General features: G+C 36.6%; 2 protein-coding genes and 1 pseudogene across 3 annotated transcripts in view; 2 read left to right on the top strand and 1 right to left on the bottom strand.

The window, feature by feature from the left end:
* Window positions 1–5177, top strand: part of PRG4 (proteoglycan 4) — a 15502-nt gene extending 10325 nt beyond the window's left edge. Inside the window, exons 8-14 of the mRNA XM_032393223.1 lie at window positions 1–724; window positions 1384–1461; window positions 2345–2481; window positions 2757–2913; window positions 3385–3582; window positions 4072–4197; window positions 4937–5177. The exon at window positions 1–724 is cut by the window's left edge and continues 1 nt beyond it. Of these exons, the coding sequence (XP_032249114.1) occupies window positions 1–724; window positions 1384–1461; window positions 2345–2481; window positions 2757–2913; window positions 3385–3582; window positions 4072–4197; window positions 4937–5034 (1518 nt within the window). The 3' untranslated portion in view covers window positions 5035–5177. The remainder of the gene's footprint in view (window positions 725–1383; window positions 1462–2344; window positions 2482–2756; window positions 2914–3384; window positions 3583–4071; window positions 4198–4936) is intronic.
* Window positions 5086–25404, bottom strand: part of TPR (translocated promoter region, nuclear basket protein) — a 67575-nt gene continuing 47256 nt past the window's right edge. Inside the window, exons 40-52 of one of the 2 annotated variants that reach the window (XM_032393221.1) lie at window positions 24529–24612; window positions 20749–20949; window positions 19792–19923; window positions 19485–19575; window positions 15870–16054; window positions 14631–14699; window positions 14422–14513; window positions 11748–11854; window positions 10657–10752; window positions 10374–10530; window positions 8539–8657; window positions 5902–5997; window positions 5086–5282 (exon numbers count right to left, since the gene is read on the bottom strand). In XM_032393221.1, coding sequence (XP_032249112.1) covers window positions 5227–5282; window positions 5902–5997; window positions 8539–8657; window positions 10374–10530; window positions 10657–10752; window positions 11748–11854; window positions 14422–14513; window positions 14631–14699; window positions 15870–16054; window positions 19485–19575; window positions 19792–19923; window positions 20749–20949; window positions 24529–24612 — 1485 coding nt within the window. In that variant the 3' untranslated portion in view covers window positions 5086–5226. Of the gene's footprint in view, window positions 5283–5901; window positions 5998–8538; window positions 8658–10373; window positions 10531–10656; window positions 10753–11747; window positions 11855–14421; window positions 14517–14630; window positions 14700–15869; window positions 16055–19484; window positions 19576–19791; window positions 19924–20748; window positions 20950–24528; window positions 24613–25404 lie in introns of both variants that reach the window. The other variant, XM_032393220.1, reaches the window with a different exon arrangement.
* On the top strand, window positions 16558–19469 carry LOC116624953 (annotated as a pseudogene).

Here is a 25404-nt window from a genome sequence, read left to right on the forward strand (position 1 = left end):
AAGAAGCCTGCTCCCACCACTCCTAAGGAGCCTGCACCCACAGCCCCCAAGGAGCCTGTACCTACGGCCCCCAAAGAGCCTGCACCCACTGCTCCCAAAGAGCCCACCCCCAAAGTCCCCAAGAAGCCTGCTCCAGCTTCTCTTGAGACACCTGCTCCAACCATCTCAGAGGCCTCTACTACAACTACCACCATGGAGCCTCCCACTACTCCCAAGAACCCTGCTGAATCAATTCCTGAGTTTCCTGCAGAACCCACACCAAAGGCTCTTGAAAACAGTCCCTTCACAACTGAAGAGACTGTGAATAAACCCGAAGAAACCACAGCTGTGCCAAAAGATACAGCCACGAATCCTGAAGTGTCAACTTCTAAACCCCGAAAGCCAACCAAAGCACCAAAAAGGCCCACTTCTACCAAAAAGCCAAAAATACCTAAAGTGAGAAAACCAAAGACTACAGCAACTCCCCCAAAGATGACTACATCGACAATGCCGAAATTACACCCTACCTCTTCAGCGGAAGCCATGCTCCAAACTACCACCAGCCCCAGCCAAAGACTTAACTCAGAAAAAGTTGAAGTAAATCCAAATAAAGATGCAGATATTGCTGGAGAAAAACCTCACATGATCCCCAGGCCCCCTGTGTTAACCCCTGTATTTATCCCAGGCACTGATATCTTGGTGAGAGGATCCAACCAAGACATCACCATCAATCCCATGCTTTCAGGTAATAAGCATCAGTTACTTCCAGTTTTAAAATTGGTAGTTAACTTAAATTTATCTGAGCCAGAATGGCCTGAGTTAGTATCACGCTATTGATATATTATCTAGAACCCTTAGCTTGTTAACTTGTGGGGTTTTACAGCTTCTCCGTAGGGAAGCAGAGGAGTAATCACAGTAAGATTATTTGGTCTTCGGAAAATCGAATAATAAGGAATTTAGTGCATTTGTGTCTATATGCAGAGATGGTGTACAGAATGTCAAAAAAATTTAGTTGGGAGTGTATCCTTACAAGAGTACAATGCAAAGCAAAAATCTGCAATATTATTCTCTTTTCCAAACCAATTCCAAAGGGCAATCAGAACTGAAAAATGGGAGTTTTGTGTTGGGATCAAACATCCAATAATTACCTAATTTACATGAAGATCAGGTAACCTGGCCCATTCCTAATTTTATATATTACCTTTTGAAAAATATCACCTTTAAGTAAAACAATTAGGAAATATAGCTCTTCTTTTTCATTTCTGAAATATGCATACCTCCCGCGAGCCCCTTCAAGAGCTTAGGAAAAGGTGAACAGAGGAAACAGCCCTGTGGGAGGATTTTTGAAAACAACATGAACACTTTTCTCATTTTCTTTTGTATCGGCTTAATTTTTTGTTTTAGATGAGACTAATTTATGCAACGGTAAGCCAGTAGATGGACTGACTACTTTGCGCAATGGAACACTGGTTGCATTTCGAGGTGAGCTATGCACATATTTCTTCTTCTGCCCATCATTTTATTCTTGGCATTTATGAGAACCAAAGGAGAGTGGAAGTTTGGGTTGAGCTTTCCGAAGGGGAGCCTGACTGATGAACTTTCCTCACACAATATTATGGGAACCTGAAAGTAATTACCAAAATACAGGATTAACAGAATTAAACACATTAGAGTAACAAATAAAACAGAGAGCTTGTATGGTGACTAACATAACATAATAAAATAAAATTAAAAAAAAAGAGAGAGCTTGAACTGATACTAAAGCTTTTCTTTCCATTAGTAATTAAAAGGTAGTTCAAATTTTAATTTCCTATCAAATGATATGACACCCAGATTTGTATTTGTATTCCCTGCTCTATTTTATATGAAAATAACATCTTGATTGCAATGCATTCAACAGTGCTACATCCCTTGGGAACCTAACAGAACAGAAGTTACTTCACGTTACTTCTCTGCTGTACCATCTACTGGTCCAGTCCTCTTATATTCAGATTAAATCTGAAAGGAAACAAATCATACACTACCATGGTAGAGGCTAACGAGATATTAGCAGTCACTGAATTGTAACTCCTTAATTCTAAAAGATAAAGAAATGGAGATAAATGCCCTTCTGCAAGTCACAAAGCCAGAAGGACCGTTCTAGAGAACCTGGAAAACTAAAATATTTCAAAGGCTACGCTGAACTTCAGACCTGAGAAATACCTACTCTCAGAAATATTCAAATACTAACTTCTGTACTGATCCTCACAGTGTTGACTAAACTTGTCATATAACTTGTGTTAACATATTTTTCATTTTGGTTTCTTTCGGAATAAGTTATAGTATTCATTCAGTTTGGAGGCTGATCTATCACTTTCAATTTTAGGTCATTATTTCTGGATGCTGAGTCCATTCAATCCACCACCTCCACCTCGTAAAATTACTGAAGTTTGGGGTATTCCCTCCCCCATTGATACTGTTTTTACTAGATGCAACTGTGAAGGAAAAACTTTCTTCTTTAAGGTAAGAAAAATATCTTTCTGAGAGAAATCAGCAACTAGCTATTCTTGATCCTAAGAGCATAAATCAGCTTACCCTCCACTTCAGACGGGTCTCCATATTTTACTAAACTATTCTATCATCAAAATTTAATAAAAAGCGAGCAATTTGGTAACATTAAAGGCCAATTTATTCACTTAACAAAGTTAAAACTTTCTCCCTATATTTACATCTAAGAATGAATCCCAAACTTTTTTATTCCAAAGCTGTTAACACCATTTCCTCTATTAAATCATCAGGATTCGCAGTACTGGCGTTTCACCAATGGTATAAAAGATCCAGGGTACCCCAAACAAATTGTAAAAGGATTTGGAGGACTAAATGGAAAAATAGTGGCAGCTCTCTCAATAGCTAAATACAAGAACAGACCTGAATCTGTGTATTTTTTCAAGAGAGGTATGTGTTACAATAATTGACAAAATTACAAAACTTCTAAGAATTGATTTGCCTGAGAAATTTTATTTAATATTTTCATTTATTACTGGGTTTACTGTCAAAAGATCTTTAATGGCTGGAGTCAAATTATTTTCAATGGAAAAACTGAGGACAGTAAAAAGTATTCAGAGCTCTCAGCATGCAAATTACAATTTCACCTGAATTTTCAGGTCATTAATATAGAGGTCATCATTTAATTTCAAACAAAGTTAAATATATAACTAGGCAATTTGTTGGTTTTATTCATTCAACATATATTTCAGCACTTAGCCATTATTTTATAATACCTTTGACTAATAGCCATTATTAATGCCTGGACATACTTTATGAGAAATGCTGATCATTTCCTCTACCTTGTAAAAGCTCTTTTCCACCTTTCTGGGGGTTTACGCTTAATTTTCTTATCACATGTGATTTTCTAATACATAATAGGTGGCGGCATTCAGCAGTATATTTATAAACAGGAACCCATCAAAAAGTGCCCTGGAAGAAGGCCTGCTATCAATTATTCAGTGTACAGAGAAACAGCACAGGTTAGGAGACGTCGCTTTGAACATGCCATAGGACCTTCTCAAACACACACCATCAGAATTCACTATTCACCCATCAGAGTCTCTCACCAAGACAAAGGTAATGTTTCTTATTGTGTTAAAAATTCTTACACATGAAGTAGATGTAATACAGTTTATCTTACAGAATGAAGCTTATTGAATATAGTGACTAAATAGCCCCAATAATTTAAAGCTTACTGATTCAAAACATCAATTTGCCCCAGTGAATGACCAGATCAATATATATATATACATATATATATAGTTTTTTTGTGAGTAAAGAATGCAATTTATTCAGGTTTGTTATTTGGAATAAATACTATTTATCAAGTACCTCTTACCAAGAACATTACACACAAATCTATAAACCTCAGCAGAGTCCTAACAGGTAGGTAATTTGCACCATGTCAAAGGGAGGCAAAAACTGAGGCACCTAAGTTAATAGCTCACCCACCATAACAGAGCTACTCAGTGACCGAAGTGGGATTCAAACCCAGGTCTGTCAGACTCTAGCGGCTGCTCTTCCCTACAGTACTTTGCTTTCAGGCTGGTATCTTTAAATCTACAGGTTTCCTCCATAATGAAGTTAAAATGAGTTTACAGTGGAGAGGATTTCCAAGTGTGGTGACTTCAGCTATCGCACTGCCCAACATCAGAAAACCGGACGGCTATGATTACTACGCCTTTTCCAGGAGTAAGTTATTAAGCAACTTCTTAGCTTCTTACGGATGTGCTCTAATCTCTAAAATATGAATATAATCAAAGCAAAAACCAGTGTTCAATGGTGACTAAAGGTGTGAAGTTAAACTATAATAAGAAAGTTTAGATTTTCACTTTACTTTCAATTAAACCAAATGGGCTGCAATTCTATTCTGCACTATCCTTCATGAGGTTAAAGACTATGATGATAAATTATCCAAGTACTTGAGTAAAACTGCTACTAAGAACAATATTCTACATTACCTATGGCATTTAACGGAGGTCTTGGGTGCCCCAAATTTTACTGATTTGCATCATTACACAAGTCCCGAAGACCACAAAGAGGTTCTTGAGAAAGTAATTATTTTTAATTAATAAAAATTAAATTATGTTACCTGGGGCACTTTTCTTTGAAAAATTCAGAAATCTAAATTATTCCACCTATAAAAAAGATTTTTAAAGGGTAAAACTGAAGTGAATTATTATTTTTTAAACTTAGTTTTTCCTCAAACTCTTACTCTGAAAAGGGAGAGTCAAACCTAATTTTACAGAAAGCTGGTGAAAGGTCAATCTCTCGAGGCAATTGTTTTCGTCAGAAAATTCAAATTAATACAAACATTTCTGATATTAAAATGATAAACACTATCTTTGAGTATAATAGTCAACACAAACTATTTTTAAGTTCAGGTGTTTTGTTTTCTTTTTAATTAAAAAATGATTTCTCTTCTATTTAGATCAATACTATAACATTGATGAACCCAGCAGAACAGCAAGACTCATTACAACTCGTTCTGGGCGGAGCTTATCCAATGTCTGGTACAACTGTCCTTAGACCCACGGGCAAAGGAAGAGTCAACTAATTAAATGAAGAATGAAAAATTGTGACACTGAAATACATTTTATTAATAAAGAATGTTGAGAGAAGCATACCAATTTAAATACAAAAATGTTTTTAATCTCAACAATCATTACACTAAAACAGGCTTGAGAATCTTATTCACAATTATTACAGTTTACAGGACATTTAATTAATATTGCCTCTATTTATTCCTCCTCTCCCTCCCATTGCATGGCTCACACCTATAAGAGAAAAAAATAACCAAACTGAATGCATCTTTTAAGAAGTTAGCTCAAAAGTGGAGTATTCACTTACCCTAGGTCACTATAAAATTGCTTTCAATATCAAATATCTAGGTATATAGATATAAAACTGTGTTAGACATTTCACACATCTTCAGTTGAAAATTATTACAATTAGATTACTATTTTCATGGCATGAATACAATCTCTAAGGGTTACATTTGAAAACACAGATATTAAAATTTTTAATTTTTTTAACTAGTTAAAGTCACAAAGCTTGATTCTGTTGTGTAAAAAGTATAACAACAGGAAGAGATGTAACAAATGACTATCTAGTACTGTAACACTTTGGCTTCCTCAAATCTTATTTTGAATTCAAAGAAGAAATGAATAAATATGAAATATAAGCACATATTCATTATATACCTATAGTTTACAAATCTTTCTACAAGAAGCTTACAGATTAGTAAAATCACATGCTCAATGTGTAATTATTTAATCAATCCCTGGAACATTAAAAAAAAAACTAGATACAAGTTAGAAGCTTAAGGATTAGAAAACTTGTTCCATTTATTACTATCCTACATCCTATCATGTAATCAATATGTCAGAAATTTACCTCTCTGTCTGTTAAACTGACGACCACGGACACCTTGTCTCAATGTTGTCTGAAGTCTTACTCGTCTGAAAGGCTTTGGTTGACTACTGCTAGTATCTAAGGAAAAAAAACCCAAACATTAAAATATAAGAAAGCAAATTAAAAAATAAGAAAAGCATTTATAATGGCAAAATTTAGTCACTAAATGATGCATGGATAAAATGCAGAGGTGTCCATTTGCTTTCAATATTTAAAAGTGGTTTGATTTTTATTTTTTTTTTATTTTTTTTTATTTTTTAAAGATTTTTTTTTATTTATTTATTTGACAGAGAGAGATACAGCAAGAGAGGGAACACAAGCAGGGGGAGTGGGAGAGGGAGAAGCAGGCTTCCCGCGGAGCAGGGAGCCCGATGCGGGGTTCGATCCCAGGACCTTGGGATCATGACCTGAGCCGAAGGCAGACGCTTAACGACTGAGCCACTCAGGTGCCCCAAAGTGGTTTGATTTTTAACAAGGGACATTTAAAAAACAAAAAAAGGGTAGAAAGTAAAAAAAAATTTTCTTATTAAAAAAAAGTGCATGATTTTTTTTTCATTCATTCACTCCACTCATAAAATATATATTCACTTGGTGCCTATCCATGTATCGCTGTGCTAGGGGGTGGGGACTACAATAAAAAACCACATATCACCTCCCTCAGGAAAAAACAGACCCCAACATATAATGTGAGTCAAATGTAAATCCTCTTTTCCAGACACCCCAAATCCGATCATTAGCAAATCCTGCCAGCTCGAATTTAAATACATATCCCCAAATCTGACCTCTTCTCACAAACTTCACTCTACCATTCTGTCTGAAACATCCTCATCTTTACCTTGAATTTACAATACCCTCCGAACTTTCTCGTTTCTGCCCATTACACATTTTCAGTGATACTGTTAAAATCTTTAAGTCAGATCTTATCATCACTCTGTTTGAAGCCCTCTACAAGCTTCCTAAATCCATAAAAGCCAAAGCAATTTCAATGATCCACTGGGCTTCTCTTCCCTACCCCCTCCCGTCTTCTGCTGGCCTCCCTCTGGCCTTACGGTGCCTAACCACACTGGCCCCCTTGCTGATCCTGAATATGCCACACTGCTGCCTTATAGATACCTGCTATACATCTCATCTGCAACACTCCTTCCCCCCAAAACCGCACAGCTTTGCTCCCTTGCCCTTTCCAGGTCTTTACTTAGAAGTCATTTTCTTAGTAATGCTTTCTATCAAATCGCCTGGCACATGATAGGCACTCAAATATTTACTGACCCAATGAACTGCTCAGATGAGGAGGCTTACTGTTTTATATTACCAAATAAATTCAAAGACACCCTAATTTTATAGTATACTGTAAAAGGGAACAAAAACCGTATTTTCTTGTGCAAGCCCTGATAAGATAAAAGTGCCCATTCTACTGTTGAAGATAATTTTCATGGGATATCAGAAATATAAATGGGAGAAGAGCTCTTCAGCAATTGTATTATTAATAACTATGGTAATGATAATTTTTGAGTCTTGCTGAGTGTAATGCATTGAGTTATATAATTTACATACATTATTTCTAATCTTGACTGCAAGATTAATTATGATTATCCAGATTTCATAATAAAATATATATGCAGACATTTAAAGTTATTAGCTGCTCCAAGGTAGATGTGGGATCTGAACCTAGGGATGTTGGCTTATAGGTTGCTGTGTCAGGGAAAAGCAGCTGATAGGCAGGAGAGATCTTGAGATAGCAAAGTCCCATGACTGAAAAAAGATAACTGAGCAGGTCTTCCATAGAATGTGAAGGTTCAATGGCAGAATTTGAGAATTACTACTGTAAACAATTCAAAATAAAAATAATCTGTGTGGATGACTGGGTACTGTATTTCTTCAATTAATAAAAGTAATTCCCTACCTAAACATTTTGAGACAGATAAGCTAGTATAGTGTGTTGTTTAAGAGTGGAGTCTCTGAAGCCAAACTTCTTGACTTTGTATCCATTATTTATTAGTTATGTATTTTGGAAAAGTTATTCAACATTTCTGTGCCTCAGTTTCCATATGGGTGATTACCACATTGGGTTGATGTGAGAATTAAGTAAGGTAATATATGTAAAGGGCTTAGAATGCTGTCTGACACACAGTAAGTGCTCAATAAATGTTAAATATTTTTTTGAAAGTACCACAGAAATAATTTTTATTGCAGGAAAAATACGTAAAATAGCCTTTTTCAAAGTTAACTTCAAAAACTTGAAAGCCAAACTTTGAAACTGTTTACATAAGTAAATTTCAAGTATTTTTTGAGTAACAGACCTCCTACCCTTCAACTCTCCAAATCAAATCTCATGTAAGAATCCTAATACGTAGAACAAGTAACAAGAAGCTCCTCTGGTTTAAAGAGGCAGGAGACTGAAGTACTGCTCCTTAGCTGCCCTCCCAGTGACCCATCCCTCACAGCCCTGTGGCACCTCTAGTCTTAAAACTACATTTCCTTTAATAAAATACAATTTCCCTTTTAAAGAAACCATTTATAATTAAGGAGGAAAAAAAGAACGATCTATTTGTTACAACAAAATCATCTTTTGCAAACAAGTTTGGTGTATCAGTTGTGTTGTACTCAAGAACAGGAACTTACCTACAGAAGAGCTGGATGGAGGATCCTGGCTGGTAGAAGGAAGATCTGACTCATCAGATGCCTGAACAGGTTCTTCTTCCTGCTGGCTATCAATTTCTAGGCCTGCTTCTGAACTAATACTAAGAAAGGAAAACAAAAATTGATTAGAAAATGCAAAACTGGTCCTTGAGGTATCCTAAATTGTTCCCAAACTCTTTCTGACAGTTTATCACTTCAATAACCCCGTGCTTCCCTCTAACTCAAAACTGTAGACTCTTGATATTGGTAACTGTATTTTTTTTAAAGGAGCCAGGGAAAAGACCGCTCAAGTTGCTTTTTCCTTATTCCTCTTCTCACTAGGACATGTTCCAACTTTAGTTTTTATTTCCCCTCTGTTATTTTTTTTTCTTTTTGGCAAAGGATGTTCACATTCTTGACAACATTTATAAGAGATACACTATACAGATTTTGAAATCTCAAAACACTTTTCTAGGAAGGCAGAGTACTAAAATAATTCACAAGTCCCAACGAAACAATGTACCGCTAACCCACCATGAGCTCTAGCCCAGATGAGACATGCTGCGGGTACGTGAATTCCTGGCTCCATGGCTGTTAACTCCAACACTCTCTCTCCCATTCAATAAAGCACATCAAAACACAAATAAAGGAGAAAATAGCCCAAAAGTAAGTTGAATCTGCTCCAGTTTTATCATCTGCAAACTTCAGTGCAGTCATTAGTAACAATGTATCTGAAAGATCTCTCTCTTGACTACCTGCCCAAGTTGAGAATTACTAGTGAAGGGTAAAGTGCACCGGGCTCAAGTCACAGGTCAAATCCAGTCTAAGCCAGTTACCAGTGGCCCAAGCAAGTTATTTTAACATGTTCTGAGTCTGAGCTTTCTCACTGTAAAATGGAGAAAATACTTAGTAGAGATTTTGTGTGGGTTAGAAATGACATATCTAAAGTGACTTGCATACATGATATGAAATTAATGGCAGCTAGTGTTCTCAGCAGGATCTATTATCTCCCCCAAATTAAGCAGCACTGTGTGAGAGCATAATAGTAGGCTTGCTTTTTTCCTCATATACTAGAACTGGTCTATAATTATGCTAAGAAAATATTGCTAAATAAAACAAAATCTTTGAGCTCCATTTAGGAAATCTGTGTTCTACTTCTAGCTGTGCTTCTTTGAAGTAGTCCAACTTTTTTATTTTGTAAAGAATTAGGTTCTGCCTTGAAAGCTAAACACTTCTCCAAGACCACTGTCCAGGGGTTCTTTGCATTAAATTACTCCTCTGACATAAAAAAAAAAAAAAAAATCCAGATGCTGTGTCATAAAATATTTCTTTTGTTAAACTTTGTTTATAACTGATGTGTTAAAATGTAGTCAGGTCTTAAAAACTACTACAAAGTTTCTAATTTTTAAGAAGTCTGCATTTCAGACATCAAGTTCTAAACGCACATAAAGAAAGAATAAATGAGGTTCACTTGAAAGCCCACTATAAAATGGAAAGTGAGTCATTTCCTAATTTTCACAGAATGACTTCTTTCTTAGGGAAAGTTCAAGCAGCTACATGAGTTGAAAGCTATCAGTGATTTTAAATAAATCATTTTTCTAGAATACATCATGTAATTTTCAGGGAGATAAACATTTAAAAAATTACTTGTCTGCTGTAATAATATCCAAATCCTAAGATATATTACTATGTGCAAAAATTAGTCTTCCAAAACGTATGGCTTGTTTTATTTTTGTAATGGGATGCTACTAAAAAACAGCTCAACAAACTATTTCCTGGCTAAAGGAAAACAAGTGTAAAAGTCTAAAGCAAGCAGAAATTATAAAGTAAATATTTACCCTTCAGATTCTGCCTCCACAAATACTTCATCTCCATCATCACCTGCTGCTGTTTCATTTGTTGTGGATAAAGTGCCAGTGGATGTTGTCACCATTGGAACAGACTGAGAGGCATGCTCTGAAGCATCAGAGGTGGTACTCTCAGTAAACACGGTCACTTCAAAATGAAAAGAAATGAAAACTTTAACTTGGTGGTTTACCTAATTTTTAGCCAGAAGATGTCACACAGTTTTCCATTTTACCAATAAAGCACATAATCTATTAGTCTGCCTGTGATACCTACCCGGGGCTGCTACTTGTAGAGGGGTAGTGGGAACACTTCGGCCACCTGACTCTTCCTCATGAGCTAGGAAGAGGGGTGTTTCGTACATTCCTAAACCTAAAGACAATTCTAAATATTAATGAATGATGGAAAGAACACAGAACTGTCAATATGCCAGGTATCTGAAAGAAAAACATGAATCAGTAGAGACACACAACTTTGCTGAAGCCCACTAATTAGCCCATAGGGCAAAAATCAATTCAAAAGTTCAAAAATCAGTTCAAAAATATAATATATTTGAAACACATACTTTTTTAAGTTCACAAACATTCAGTATCCTTTGAAAAAATATCTAAAATGCTGCTCTTATGGGTTGATATAAGCTAACTTTATTGAGTACCCAACTATGAACCAGGTACTATGTTAGAATCTACTCACCAAAACTACGAGATATTACTCTTCCCCTTTTTGCTAAAGAAATCGAATTTCTAGGGGGTTAATTTTCCCAAAGTTACAAAGCTAGTAAATGGTAGCATTCCAATTTAAGCCTAGATCTGTCTTCCAAGTCTAAACTGTCCTATAAAATAAAAAGTCATATAAAAATTTAAATTTATATAAAAGGTATATTATATGACTTATATGAGGGCTGCAGATTAATCTTTTATTTTGAGCTTGTTATAAAAGTAGTATGCTTTCCTTACTCACTTACAAAATGTCATACAGCCTCTCACAAATTTAGTTATATGGATGCTGACTGAGGATTAAAAGGTAATTAATTCCACAAAGAGCACAATTCATGTTCAACAACCAACTACTATTACTTAATTTAGGGGTCGTTTTATTCCACATATTTTAAATATTTTATCTTTCTTAATTTTAATGTTAGTGGAAAATATCTAACTAGTTTATTTACTAAACATAAAGGTAAGATTTATATGTAAAGCAATGTTTAATGTGTAGTAAATACAACTTTTCTCATAAATTTGCACAGGAATTAGATATCACTTAAAAAAATTTGTATTTGCTCACTTAAAAAAAAAAATCACATCAGAATAGCTTATTACTTAACATGTGTGAACCCAGGAGATCTAAGCATTTATTTATCTATTCACCTCCTTGAGAAGCAAGCTGGCCAAGATCAGAGTGACTTGAACTTGTTTGTGGCATATCTTCAGGTGGCCCAAACCGGAATCTAGGAACACCAGCAACCTGTGGGGAACTAAACAGACAAAAATGAACTTAAGATAAATTTTAAAGTTACCTTGTTTAAACCACAATGATGGAAAACAATACAGGAGAAGGAAGAATAATCACAAAGCAGGAAAAAAAACCAGATTGGAAGTAAAGTTGATACAGAAATCCTTATAATAATATTCTCAAAATATCAGTTGTGAATAAATTTAATATTATACATGACTCATATATATGTATTTTACATGTAACTTTCAAGTCTCCTGAACTATGCCTCACATTTCCTGACTATGCTGGATATCTATCTCCATGCAGATACACTAAAAACAACACAAATCTAAAATGAGATGTAACAAAAAAAAGAGAATGAAATCACAAGACAAAGTTTTGCCTTAGTTTTTACTGCTGAGTCAGATAAATCAAGTCACCTCTAGCCCATTTCCTATCTGAAAGAGCTCACTAGATGGCTCCCAGGGTCTAGAAAAATTCTAGTATTAGGTGGCTAGACACTTGTTTCCCCCTTGTTCTAGTAACACTATCATCCATCTTCCAGGATATAAAACAGCATTATCTCTCTTTGCCCACTCCTGACCCTACCTTCCTTCACTAGCCAGCCCCTGATGTTTACAGATTTTATGTCTATAACTCTTCATTTTCTCTTCCACATCAACATTATTGCTTTAGTTAAGGACACATCCTCTTTCAGGTGGATTTTAAAATTTATTTTCATAAAATTATTCTACTATAGAAGAACCTTGCATTCTGAGCTATGCAAGAATCTGTTGACTGGCTGTCACTCAGAACCTGTTTATTGGAGTCTGTTTCTGACAGGCTGACTTCCAGAAGGGAGGGGCAGACAGTGATTAGTTGGCTTATAAAACTGTGTTAATCAAGATGAGTTATGGTTAACTGCACAAGTTTAAAATAGGTTTTGATAGGGGCGCCTGGGTGGCTCAGTCAGTTGAGTGTCAGCCTCTTGGTTTTGGCTCAGGTCGTGACCTCAGGGTCGTGGGATCGAGCTTCGCCTCAGGCTCTGTTCTCAGCGCGGAGTCTGCTTGTTCCTCTCCCTTCCCCTCTGCCCTTTCCCTGCTCCCCCTGCTTCTGCGTGCGCACATGCAAGTGTTCTCTCTCTCTCAAATCAATTAATCAATAAATAATCTTAAAAAAAAAAAGGTTTTGATGGCTGGCTATATGTTACCATATACTACAGAACAATCAATCTTTTTCCAAGTTTGTGGAAACTTTTTCATTCTGATATTCAATTACATCCTGCCATGCAGCTAATACTTCAGCCACAATTAAATGTGTACTTCACGGAAGTACTTTTTTATCCTTTAAGAGTAGTGGTATAGCACAAGTTAACATAGGTTCTAGAGCCAGACTGACTGTTCTGAAACCAAAAACTGCCACTTTTTGGCTGTCTGATGTTTGACAAATATGTTAACATCTCTGTGCTTCCTTATCTGTAAAATAGGAACAATAATGGTGTCTTCTCTCATAGCTATAAAGATGAAATAAACTGATTCATGGAAATGTAAAGTGTAAGGTATTCTTTTCCAAGACTCAGTTCAATGTTGTCCCCATTAAGTTGTCTCAGATTCTTTCCCCCTAATTGCTGGAATAAATCACTTCTTTTGTATTAAGCCTACTGCTTATGCTTTTATTCTTCTAGATTGTTTAGGTGACAATTAGTTCCTCATATACTTGGCTTTCGAAATAATACCATCCCATCACGATCACTGTCATTACCAACACCTTCATTAACATCTGCAAGGCATTTACTATGTGCCAGGTAATATTCTAAACACATTAGCATAAATTCAGTTCACTTAATTCTCACAACTTATATGGCAGGAATTATTGTATTATTATTCCCATCAGTAAAATGAGGATACTCAGGAATAGAGAACCTAAAAAACCTGATATACTAGTAAGCAGTACAGCTAGGTTTCACACCTGGGCATTCTGACTCTGAAGTCTTTGTATTTCTTTCTTTTTAAAGATTATTTATTTGAGAGAGAGAGAGAGAGAGGGCAAGCATGGGCGGGAGGGGCAGAGGGAGAAGCAGACTAGCCAGGGAGCCCGATGCAGGGCTCGACCTGAGCTGAAGGCAGACACTCAACTGACAAAGCCACCCAGTCTGTGTTCTTAACCATCATTATTCTGCCTTTAGATCTCAAATTCCTGATGGAAGCAACTATATTTCATTCACCTTTTTTTTAAGAGAGAGAGAGAGTGCACAGTGTGTGAGTTGGCGGGAAGGCAGGAAAGGTGAAGGGGCAGAAAGAGAGGGAGAGAGAATCTTAAGGAGGCTCCATGCTAAGCTTGGAGCCTGACACGGGGCTCGATCTCACGACCCTGAGATCGTAACCAACAAGAGTTGGACACTTAACCCACTAAGCCACCCAGGCGCCACCCCCTTCATTCACCTTTATATAATTTTCCCCAAACTATATCCTCAACACTCCTATCACAAGTGCTTAGTACACAATAGAGGACTCAACAAGTAATGAATCCACCAAATGTAAACAAACTGACAGGGAAAGAGGAAGAAAATGATTAGTCACAAAATACGTTTCTCTTTCATTAACTTACTGAATTGCTTCAGCAAATCCATCAGTACGATGTGGCACCACAAGAGTTGGAGTACTTGGAACTGTTCTGTCTTCATCATCAAAAAAATGCTGCTGCTAAAACAAAGACAGAAAATGGGGAATAAACAGGTATGAGAGAAACATACATATGGACTATATACATAGTTGCTGAACAAATGAGTCACTTCTACATAATGGGTAGATAGTTACCATGCCACCGATTCCTGGAGTCAACTGAAGCCCCCGTCCAACAGACTGCCTCCGAGTCATCTGAATTCTCTGTGTCAAGAAAGGAATTACATTTGTTTTCAGGAATCAGGCAATCAAACAAGAACTAAGTACCAACAGATATAGCTTATTACAATGGTAACAAGATAACTGAAATGTTAGCAGATAATACAACCATCAGGATATCTTCTCAGGAAAATTTGCCAATATTTGCACTAAAGAATTCCGTTTTAAATAGTGATAAATTTTTAATTGTATAGATTATATTAACCAGCAAATATTTTATTAACCAATAGACAAAATATTAACCAATATTTAAAACCAATCTCTGATCCTATTTTATTTGTATGTAACTAATCTAGTTTCTATTTCCTTAACCTAAAACATTAGTAAGTATGCCTTCAGATCTTAAAGCTTAATTCTCTTTCGGAGTTCAAACAGCAATACTGTCTTCATATAAACTGTTTCCCAATTTAGACAATTCTAAATTGGTAGATTTGATGTATTTTGCAGGATCCACACACAATCCATTAAGACTTTATATTTTTATAGAATGAGGTTATTTTCATCTGTGGTATTTTAGTAGAATCTCACTTGGCAGTTTTCAATAGACTCTGTTACAGGGTAAGACTCAAGCTAGATTACTAAGAGCTTTGTAGTTTTCCTGCTCTGCAAGAGTTTCTGATTAAGAGATGTCCAACTCTATTACAAAGAGTGCTACATGTTAAGGGTCATGCATCCTTTCATTAATTATAAAAGTGGAAATTAAGATGTGTTATTGAAAAAAAAGTCTCTTAAACAAAACAGAAATTTCTTTTTGGAAAAAAAAAAACAACACACACGTGCACCTTAGAGAAAGAAACATTCAAAATACATGGTGGTGGTGGTTAGCTGCTAAAAGAAAATTTACTTTAATTAAAATCCAAGATGCTTTTTTTTTAAATCTGTAGAAAAAGTGTTATTTATTTGCTAGAATTGTAACCATTTCAATTTATACACAACTTTTAGTAAGCCTTGCCTTTCCAAAGTTCACTTTATTTATGAAGTAAACTACTGCCATATTTCAAGGAAAAGAAAGAAGAGATTCATTTCAGTTCAAAAAACTTTATAAAATATGCTAAAACATTAAAAAGTTCACTTAATTTCTGGAAAAAGTAGTATCTAATGGAAAGAAGGAGAGAGAAAGCCAAGAGTTTTCAGACTGACCAGTACTTTTACTACCTGAACAGGTGGTCCCAATTCTTGAGGTGGAGCATGAATGGTCAGTCGTGGGGGAAGAGGGTGTGGGGGGCGTCTTGGAGACTGAGGTGCTCGAGGAGTCTGTCTTTCAGATGCTGATGATGGCTGCTGTTCTCTAGAAATGTCCTGGGAGAAAGAGGACTCTGCAGTAGCTGTATTACCTTCACCTATAGGAAGAGAGAAGCTTATTTTTAACTATTAAATTTACCACAGAATAACTGGGACAATTCCCTAGAGGTATAAATCTCACCACTAGGAACGTTCACCTCACCAATACTTTCAGAAGGAAAGAAGTGAGGTGTGGAGAATGGGAGTGCAATTATCAGCTGTGTGGCCTACAGCAAGTCCCCTAACCTCTTTGAGTCTGTTTCTTAGGTTGGTTAATGGAACCAACTAAAAGATACTTTTGTTATTTCGGATTTCTTAAACTTGGAACTTCAATGGTTCTTCACCTGTCTAGGTCTTCTACATATATGGTAGAAACAACAGAAGCTGTCTCTCACTGTGAAAGTAGGCTATCAGAATTTAGTGGTTTTACAAGTCTGAGGTCTGGGGAAAAAAAAAGTCTGAGTTCTGGAATCGGATTCTAGCTATAACATTTAATAGCTATGTGACCTTTTTTTTTTTCTTTTTTTTTTACGCAATCTCTACGCCCAACACAGGGCTCAAATTCATGACTTTGAGATCAAGAGTCACATGCTCTACTGACTAAGCCAGCCAGGCACCCCCTCTCAGATTAGATATTAACTGGTACCTAAACTGATAAGCTTACTGTAAGCTTTGAACAGCACAGGTTCACTTTCAGGAGATTTTTTACAGTGCAGCACTATAAATGTATTTTCTCCTCCTTATGATTGTCTTAATATTTTCTTTCCTCTAGCTTACTTTATTGTAAAATTACAGTACAATACACTACAAAAACATGTTAATCAACTGTTTTATGGTATGAGTAAGGCTTCTGGGTCGATAGTCGGCTATTAGTAGTCAAGTTTTTGGGAAGTGAAAAGTTTTATGTAAATTTTTTACTATGCGGGGGGTTTGATATCCCTAACCCTGGCACTGCTCAAGGGTCAACTGTAATTTAATACAAGCACAGTTGCTCAGGAAAAGCATTCTTTTCGTAATTTTCTGGCAATATACCAAATCCATCCGCTAACTTAATTTTATCCAGATCACTAGGCCTATTTTTGCTTGACTGTAAAAAACAAAGTCTCCAATGAGCATCTATTGTATGCTTTGTAGCTGGGAAAAATGGCTATAAACATTAGCCCTAAAGAGGCAAAAAATACTTCCTCCTGTATCCCAACTATATGACACACACAAGATGTTTCTTAAACCTACAAAACGTTTTATAAAATGTAAATTATGGACCCAACTATCATTAATCTCTCTCCTTATGTCCCTTAGAAAGTAGTACTATTTTTTAGTATATGGATTATTTCTTTTTCTTAAAAAATTTAAAAGTTGAGGGGGGCGCCGCCGGAGCTGCCATGTCCGGGACCGGGAGCTGCTGCCGTCGCAGCCATGGTGTCAGTGAACTGGGGGGACCTGTGGACACCTCCCATGAGGACATGATTCACAATGCCCAGATGGATTACTATGGCACCCGCCTAGCAACCTGCTCATCAGACAGGTCTGTCAAAATCTTCGATGTGTGAAATGGAGGACAGATCCTCATTGCCGACCTCAGGGGTCATGAGGGTCCTGTGTAGCAAGTGGCCTGGGCCCACCCCATGTATGGCAACATCCTGGCATCCTGCTCCTATGACTGGAAAGTCATTATCTGGCAGGAGGAGAATGGCAACTGGGAGAAGATGCATGAGCACAAGGACACAACTCCTCAGTAAACTCTGTGTGCTGGGCCCCCCATGACTATGGCCTAATAGTGGCCTGTGGGAGCTCAGATGGGGCCATCTCCCTGCTGACATACACTGGAGAGGGCCAATGGGAAGTGAAGAAGATCAACAATGCTCACACTATTGGCTGCAATGCCATCAGCTGGGCCCCTGCTGTTGTACCTGGAAGCCGCATAGATCAGCCATCGGGGCAGAAGCCCAACTATATCAAGAAGTTTGCATCGGGCGGCTGTGACAACCTCATCAAACTGTGGGAGGAAGAGGAGGATGGCCAGTAGAAGGAGGAACAGAAGCTAGAAGCACACAGTGACTGGGTTCAAGATGTGGCCTGGGCCCCCTCCACTGGCCTGCCCACCAACACCATCGCCAGTTGCTCCCAAGGTGGTCGTGTGTTCATCTGGACTTGTGATGACACCTCAGGCAATACGTGGTCACCCAAACTATTGCACAAGTTCAATGATGTCGTGTGGCATGTGAGCTGGTCCATCACAGCCAACATCCTGGCTGTCTCTGGCGGAGACAGTAAGGTGACCTGTGGAAGGAGTCCGTTGATGGGCAGTGGGTGTGCATCAGTGATGTCAACAAGCGCCAGGGTTCTGTGTCTGCTTCTGTCACAGAGGGCCAGCAGAATGAGCAGTGACAAGACAAGCAAGGCCCAGCTCCCCACCTGCTGACTCCAGGACTGCCCTTTCCTGGGCGAACTGACCAAATAGCTGGGAGGAACAGCTCCAACACAATGACTTTTCCAGGAGTAGTACAAATGCAACCAGATTGATCATCTGCCTTAACATGATTTGATATGGTTTATAATTTACTGTCCTGCTGAAAGCATTCATGTTATGAGGAAAAAGCTACAAATGATCTTCAAATCTATTATTTTAAAATATTTTTGGCCATTTTTATGTACCTTTTGGGTTCAGGAATTATTTGGGGGGTTTTGTTTCCAAAAAAATAAATTCATATTGCTTATAAAAAAAATGTATAAGTTGAAAAGTTGCTTATGCCCTTGCTTTATCTTAATTCAAATGAGCACATATCTTGCACTTTTAAATACACAAGCTTATATGGAAACTTAGACACACTGTTTTCCCAATAGTCTAAATATATAAGGTTTTACTATATTACCATTTACGATTTTAGCTCAGTATTATCTGTAAAATCAGAATAATATACCAGATGATCACCAATTCCTTAAAACACATTTAAAAAGGATTCTAAAATAATTTTCTATGATTTCCATAGTCCTTTAATACCTCCCTTGTGAGGTCTGGGCTCATCTTTTCAAATATTTAACAAAAAGTATGCCACAATGACCAAAATATCTTTTATTCAATGGAAAACCAGCCAACCAGTAAAGCTCCAATACCCACAAACCTTCAAATGTGGGGCTTGATTTAGACAACCTCTTCTGGCTGTGAACTGCTAATACTGCTGTTAGAGGTCCCTGATTTAACTTTTCCACTTAACAAAAATAGCAGCAACACATTGTATTTGTAATACTTTACAGATTTCAGAACGCTGGAATCTTAAAGAAGCCTGGTGTATTTGAAAATACAGTATGACTTTAGAGCGATAAATATAGTAGACTTAATAAGAGAATAGTAACAAAGCTAGAAAGAAGCCAATCTCCTGCTTGCCAATTTACTAAAGTTTTATTTCCTACATGATAATTAAATGCAATCCTAGTTTAGAAGATATTACCAAAAGTATTCAACTAAAAAGAGACGAAGGAAGGTCTCACCACTGTTTTGAGAATCAGCAGCTCTCTGATTACTTTCACCTCCACCCATACTTTCTTCTGTTTCTGTACCTGGATCAGTCCCATCACCACCCTATAAACAAAATATGATGACTAAGAGCAAATAAACCAAACAGTCATCTTAAAACATAATAACCAAACTAAACCACAGTAACAACAAACAAAAAATCCCAATGGTATAAAAAGTTTTAGTATTCTGAGAATACAGGCCTGTGAATATCCTTGGAAAACAGTATGTTTTCTAGCAAGTTCTTGAAGAAAGTGGATGGTCAAAATTCTAGCCAGTTACCTCAGCATCATCAGCTTCGTAACCATCATTGCCATCTGCACTACCAGTGCCTTCGTTACTGTCATCACCCTCATCTCCCATCCCTGTGTCATCTTCATCATCATCATCATCTTCCTCATCTTCCTCATAATCCTGGTAGACAAATGCCCAAGTAAAAACAAAGATCTAAGGTGTAGGACACATATTCTGCACTTCTTGATAGCATGTTTAAACATTTCAGTGACACACCACTGATCAGGACATAGGAGCTGTCCCGAGAGTTGTATGGAATTAGTTCAGTGGCAGCAAACATCAAAATTGTGAGGCTTACTGGAATGAGTAAACAATCATCAGTTCTGTATTCTAACTGTTCATATAAGATCAGTTCAAAGATCAAAGCTCCTAGATGTCCATAAAGTGTCAGATGCCACTTTATTTCTAAATTTAAAGGGTGGCATTGAAGAAAACAAATCATGAGATTATACTACACTATGAGCTTTTAAAAAACATTGATTAATGAAAGGATCTAATATGAGTGGTTGTCAATATAGGATTAATTCCCAAAATAAAATATAGTTTCACTTAAAATATGCTTCAATTAGCAAAAAACCTCCACTATTTTTGAAAAAAATCATGGGACTATACAAGAAAAAAAATACCCTCCTTTCTTCTTATCTCCAGAAATGACAGAGCTTATAATTAAATCCAGTCTCTTATCAATAAGATTTAAAATTAAGTTTAATTAACTTAACAAATTTAGCAAATCCTAAAGGGCTTAGCAATAAAAAAAGATGGATTTTTTTCATTACTTGTTCTATGCTCAATTTCATTATAAAATGTTAATTTCAGACTATTCAGATAAAAAAAGCAAAATAATCTATTTAAACTGACAGGGAAGCAGATGTTACTGGCTGATGAATTAGCAGTCGTAAGGATTTGAGCATTTCATCCAGCAGTTTAAAACAATGGATGATTTACCTCATGTTCTCCATCATTTTCATCATCATCCTCTTCTTCATCATCACTGTCAATCACAATGACATCATCTCCTTTGCCCTGACCATCTTGGGATGAAGTTGTTGTTTGCTGATCTGACTGAAGGGGTCCAAGGTCTATTTGTAGAGACTGAGAGGTTTCTTCACTGTCTTCCATTGGAGTATAATCTCCCTGGGTAACTCCCTTTAAGAGTAAAAAAATGAAAACTTAAAAATTTAGAATGTCAAATATACGTAAAACTATCAGTAAGATACTGTATATCTAATAAAAAAAATACTCGTGGACTAGTAGCATTTTATTTTTAAAATATGGTTTTTAAAAACAATTAGGGTGCCTGGGTGGCTCAGTCGATTGAGTGTCTTTGGCTCAGGTCATGGTCCCGGGGTCCTGGGATCGAGCCTCACGTCCGGCTCCTGCTCAGAGGGGGTCTGCTTCTCTCTCTCTGCCCCTCCCCCTACTCATGCTCTCTCTCTGAAGTAAATAAAATCTTTTTAAAAAGTTAAAAAAAAAAAAGAATAAAAGAATTAATTTGAGGCACCTGGGTGGCTCAGTTGGTTAAGCGTCCAACTCTTGATTTCACCTCAGGTCATGATCTCAGGGTCATGAGACTGAGCCCGGCATCAAGCCCCACCTTGGGCTCCACACTCAGCATAGAGTCAGCTTGAGATTCCTTCCCCCTCTCCCTCTGCCCCTCCCCTCACTCACATGCTCTTTCTAAAAACAAATAAATAAAAATCTTTAAAAAAAAAGAGAATTAATTTGAAGCACATGCTAAAGAAAATGTATCACTGGGTTTCTTTACTGTCTTCCTATAGAAGAATTATTAAAAACCTCATTGGCTAATACTCCACTAAAAAAGAAAAAAATGCGGGGCGCCCGGGTGGCTCAGTCGTTAAGCGTCTGCCTTCGGCTCAGGTCATGATCCCAGGGTCCTGGGATCGAGTCCCACATCGGGCTCCCTCCTTGGGGGGAAGCCTGCTTCTCCCTCTCCCACTCCCGCTGCTTGTGTTCCTGCTCTCTCTCTGTCTCTGTCAAATAAATAAATAAAATCTTAAAAAAAAAAAAAAAAGAAAAAATGCACATATACAGATATATGTATATTCGAAACTACCAGTGTGATAGTGTAGATCAGTGTTGTTCAACAGAAACATATTGTTATCCACAATGTCAGTCACATACATGATTTTAAATTTTCTAGTAGTCATTTAAAATTAAAAAAAGGAAACAAGTGAAATTAGCTTAATGATATTAATATATACAAAATATTTCAATAAGTTATCAAACTAAGAATTACCAATCAGATATTCTACTTTTTAAAATTTCTAATAAGGGCGCCTGAGTGGCTCAGTCGTTAAGTGTCTGCCTTCGGCTCAGGTCATGATCCCAGGGTCCTGGGATCGAGCCCCGCATCGGGCTCCCTGCTCGGCGGGAAGCCTGCTCTCCGTCTCCCACTCCCGCTGCTTGTGTTCCTGCTCTCGCTAACTCTGTCTCTGTCAAATAAATAAATAAAATCTTAAACAAAACAAAACAAAAATAAATAAAATAAAATAAAATAAAATTTGTAATAAGTCTTTAAAGCCCAATGTATATTTTATACTCACAGCCTATCTCAATTCAGACTAGCTATATTTGAAGTGTTCAACAGCCAATGTGGTTAACAGTGCAGTTGTAAACCAAAATCAGAAAAAAGAATATTATTATTATAATGATAATAATATTATTATTAAAAAAGTTTACTCCCCAAACCAGAAATAGTCTAGGAAACACCCTAAACAAAATAAGCTATTATTGTCAATTTACAAAGGCACTTCTCCTCCTAAAAACTCACTATTCTAAGCCTTCAAACCACACTGAAGACATCAGAAACGAAAATAATTCTTTGCTTAATTCATCCTCAAAATTCCATCTTGTTAGCTACCGAAATAAACTAATTTAAAACTTTATTTTTGTTACTTACTCTAAGAAAATTAAATGTCTACTTTTTAGTTAAGCACGTGGCAATCTATTTTTTATATAAGCCTGAAACAATGTCTTGTGAACTCATTCATAAAGATTGTATTTGCTGTAATGGAAAAAAAATGAGTAATTCATGATATAAGTAAAAATGGGCTTCAAAGTGACATGCTTATTTCAAGAAAAGCAAACACTTAAAAAGAACATCTGCTTCATCGTCAGAAAATCAGAAAAACGAACTGTTCCACAGTCAGTAGATAGTGCTAAAAGTGGAATGGAAACCAAATGGTACTTCTGAGTCATAGTTTTGCCAATCTCAAGAAAAAGTTGCACAGAAGATTTTAGTATAAGTTAACCAAGTCTGGCAATAATTTAGAAATTCACATATTGTTTCAAAACTGGTACTACGCTCTTCAGATATGACACTCTGAAAGATACATGAAACAGAGGTCACTTAGAGTACTATACATTCATCTTTAAGGTTTAGTTTTCTGTTCTTAGTCGAGGAAAATAGGGAAAATTAAAAATTAATGCATCTAAGAAACCAAAATTCACTTGCAATCTATGGTTGCTTTTAATTAGCTTGAGATAATTCCTTAATTTTATATAGATAATTTTAGAATAAATGATCCTGAAAATTTATTCAGACAAAAACTCTTTCAAGCTAAAGAGTATAACTGGAAACTAGACAGCCTGAGTTCAAGCCCCAGCTCCGACGCTATCAGAACTTGGGTATGCTACTTTATCTATCAGTTTCTCCACCCATACAATAGGGCCGTTAAGGATTAAGTTCGTTAATAAATGCTAACTTCTTAGAACACTTGACATACTTAGTAATGAATTGTGTTTATTAGCAGTAAACTATTAATATTACATATTATGAATTCTCAATTAGTGTGGCAGAGCAGATGGAAGAAAAGTAAATAATATTTTGAGCACCTAATGTGTGGCAGGTACTATTTTAGGTACAATACTAAAAATCACGTTATATTATTCCAACAGATGAGAAGACCAAGGCTTAGAGAGAATCAATGACTTTCCACAGTCACATAGCTTCTAAGTGGTATAGTCAGGAATGGAACCTAATGGTTTATAGCTTCACAGTCTACACATTTCCCCTAGTGAGGCTGCCTCTGGAGAAGCCTCACTTAGAGTTCAGAAAATGAAAAAAATACACAAATGCATTTCCTTTCATAGGTTATTTTAATTCAATAAGAGAAGCAAGAGAGGGGAGAGCACCAGAGGACCACCAAAGGGGCACTATGGATTAACTCAAGATTCAGCCAGCACTCATACTTCCAAATAATAAACAGTGGATAATCTTTACTCATGACAACTTTCGCTTGCAAAAATCTGTGCTAAGTATGAACAACAAAAAAAAATTCTTTTTTTTTTTTTTTAAGATTCTGTTTATTTACTTACTAGAGAGAGACTGTGTGTGCACATGCATGCGTGGGGTGGGGGGGTGAGACACAGGGAGAGAGACAAGCCGACTCCATGCTGAGCACAGAGTCTGACCCAGGGCTCAATTCTCATGACCCTGAGGATCATGCCCTGAGCCGAAATCAAGAGTCAGATGCCTAACCGACTGAGTGACCCAGGCACCCCATAGAAACATTTCTTTAACAAATTTATAAGGCAGTATACTAATTAGGAGTAAAGCAAAGCAGAAATTACAATGGTAATTCTAATATTTCATTAAATATAAAAGCATCAAGTTAAAAAGAAGTCCAAATAATGTTTCAATTTGTCAAAGCCAATTTCATTCATTAAAAGCAACAATTTGCTACTTTAAATGTTTAAACTTACTTCTCCAATGGAATCTTGAGAATCTTGGTTGTATACTTGAGTTTCTACCTCTCCGTCAGTACTTTCTTCTGCCATAACTTCTTCCTGAATCATAACATACACAAGTGTGTTAACTAGATCAATTCACTAGATGGAAGAATCACCTGCTCAGCTAGTTCTCTCAAATAAAATAAAGCTTAAATCTATAATTTTATGAAGCAGTACAATATAAATGTTCTTACATTTATGATATAATCACATTCCTCTTCAGTATAAATAAGACTTACAAACACTAATACATGCTAATTAAATTAATTGAGTAGTCAATGTTTCAGAGTAAAAATTCAATACAATTTTAGCTTCAATGAAAGAAAATAAAGGAATATAGTTTTAGTTAATCTGAGAAAAAGATGGCAGACAACAGTTTACAATGTCCATGAAACTTAAACTCTTAATTCTTTGAATTAAAAAAACACCCGACTTTGAAATGGAATACAACTTAAGTTTTTATAACTGTGTTTTTTTTTTTTTTTTTTTTAAGAGAGAGAGACGGGGGTCGGGGAGAAGGGACAGAGGGAGAGGGAGAGCAGCAGACTCTGCGCTCAGCACAGAGCCCAAAGCAGGGCTCGATCTCACAACCCTGAGATCACGACCTGAGTTGAATCAAGAGTTGGATGCTTAACCGACTGAGCCACCCAGGTGCTCCATAACTGTTTTTTACTGAAATGACAAATAATTCAATTAAAGATATACTAAGAATTAGAAAAAAATGTTGGCAACAGCAACAATACCTGAGCTGTCAGTTGAAACTTTGTAGTAAGTTCAATAAGAGTTTTTTAGGCAATGGATTCTGGCCCCAACAGGTCCATTCACCTAATCATGTTGTAACTGCAAGAT

Source organism: Phoca vitulina, unplaced genomic scaffold (assembly GCF_004348235.1).
Source record: "Phoca vitulina isolate PV1807 unplaced genomic scaffold, GSC_HSeal_1.0 scaffold71, whole genome shotgun sequence".
Lineage (NCBI taxonomy): Eukaryota > Metazoa > Chordata > Mammalia > Carnivora > Phocidae > Phoca > Phoca vitulina.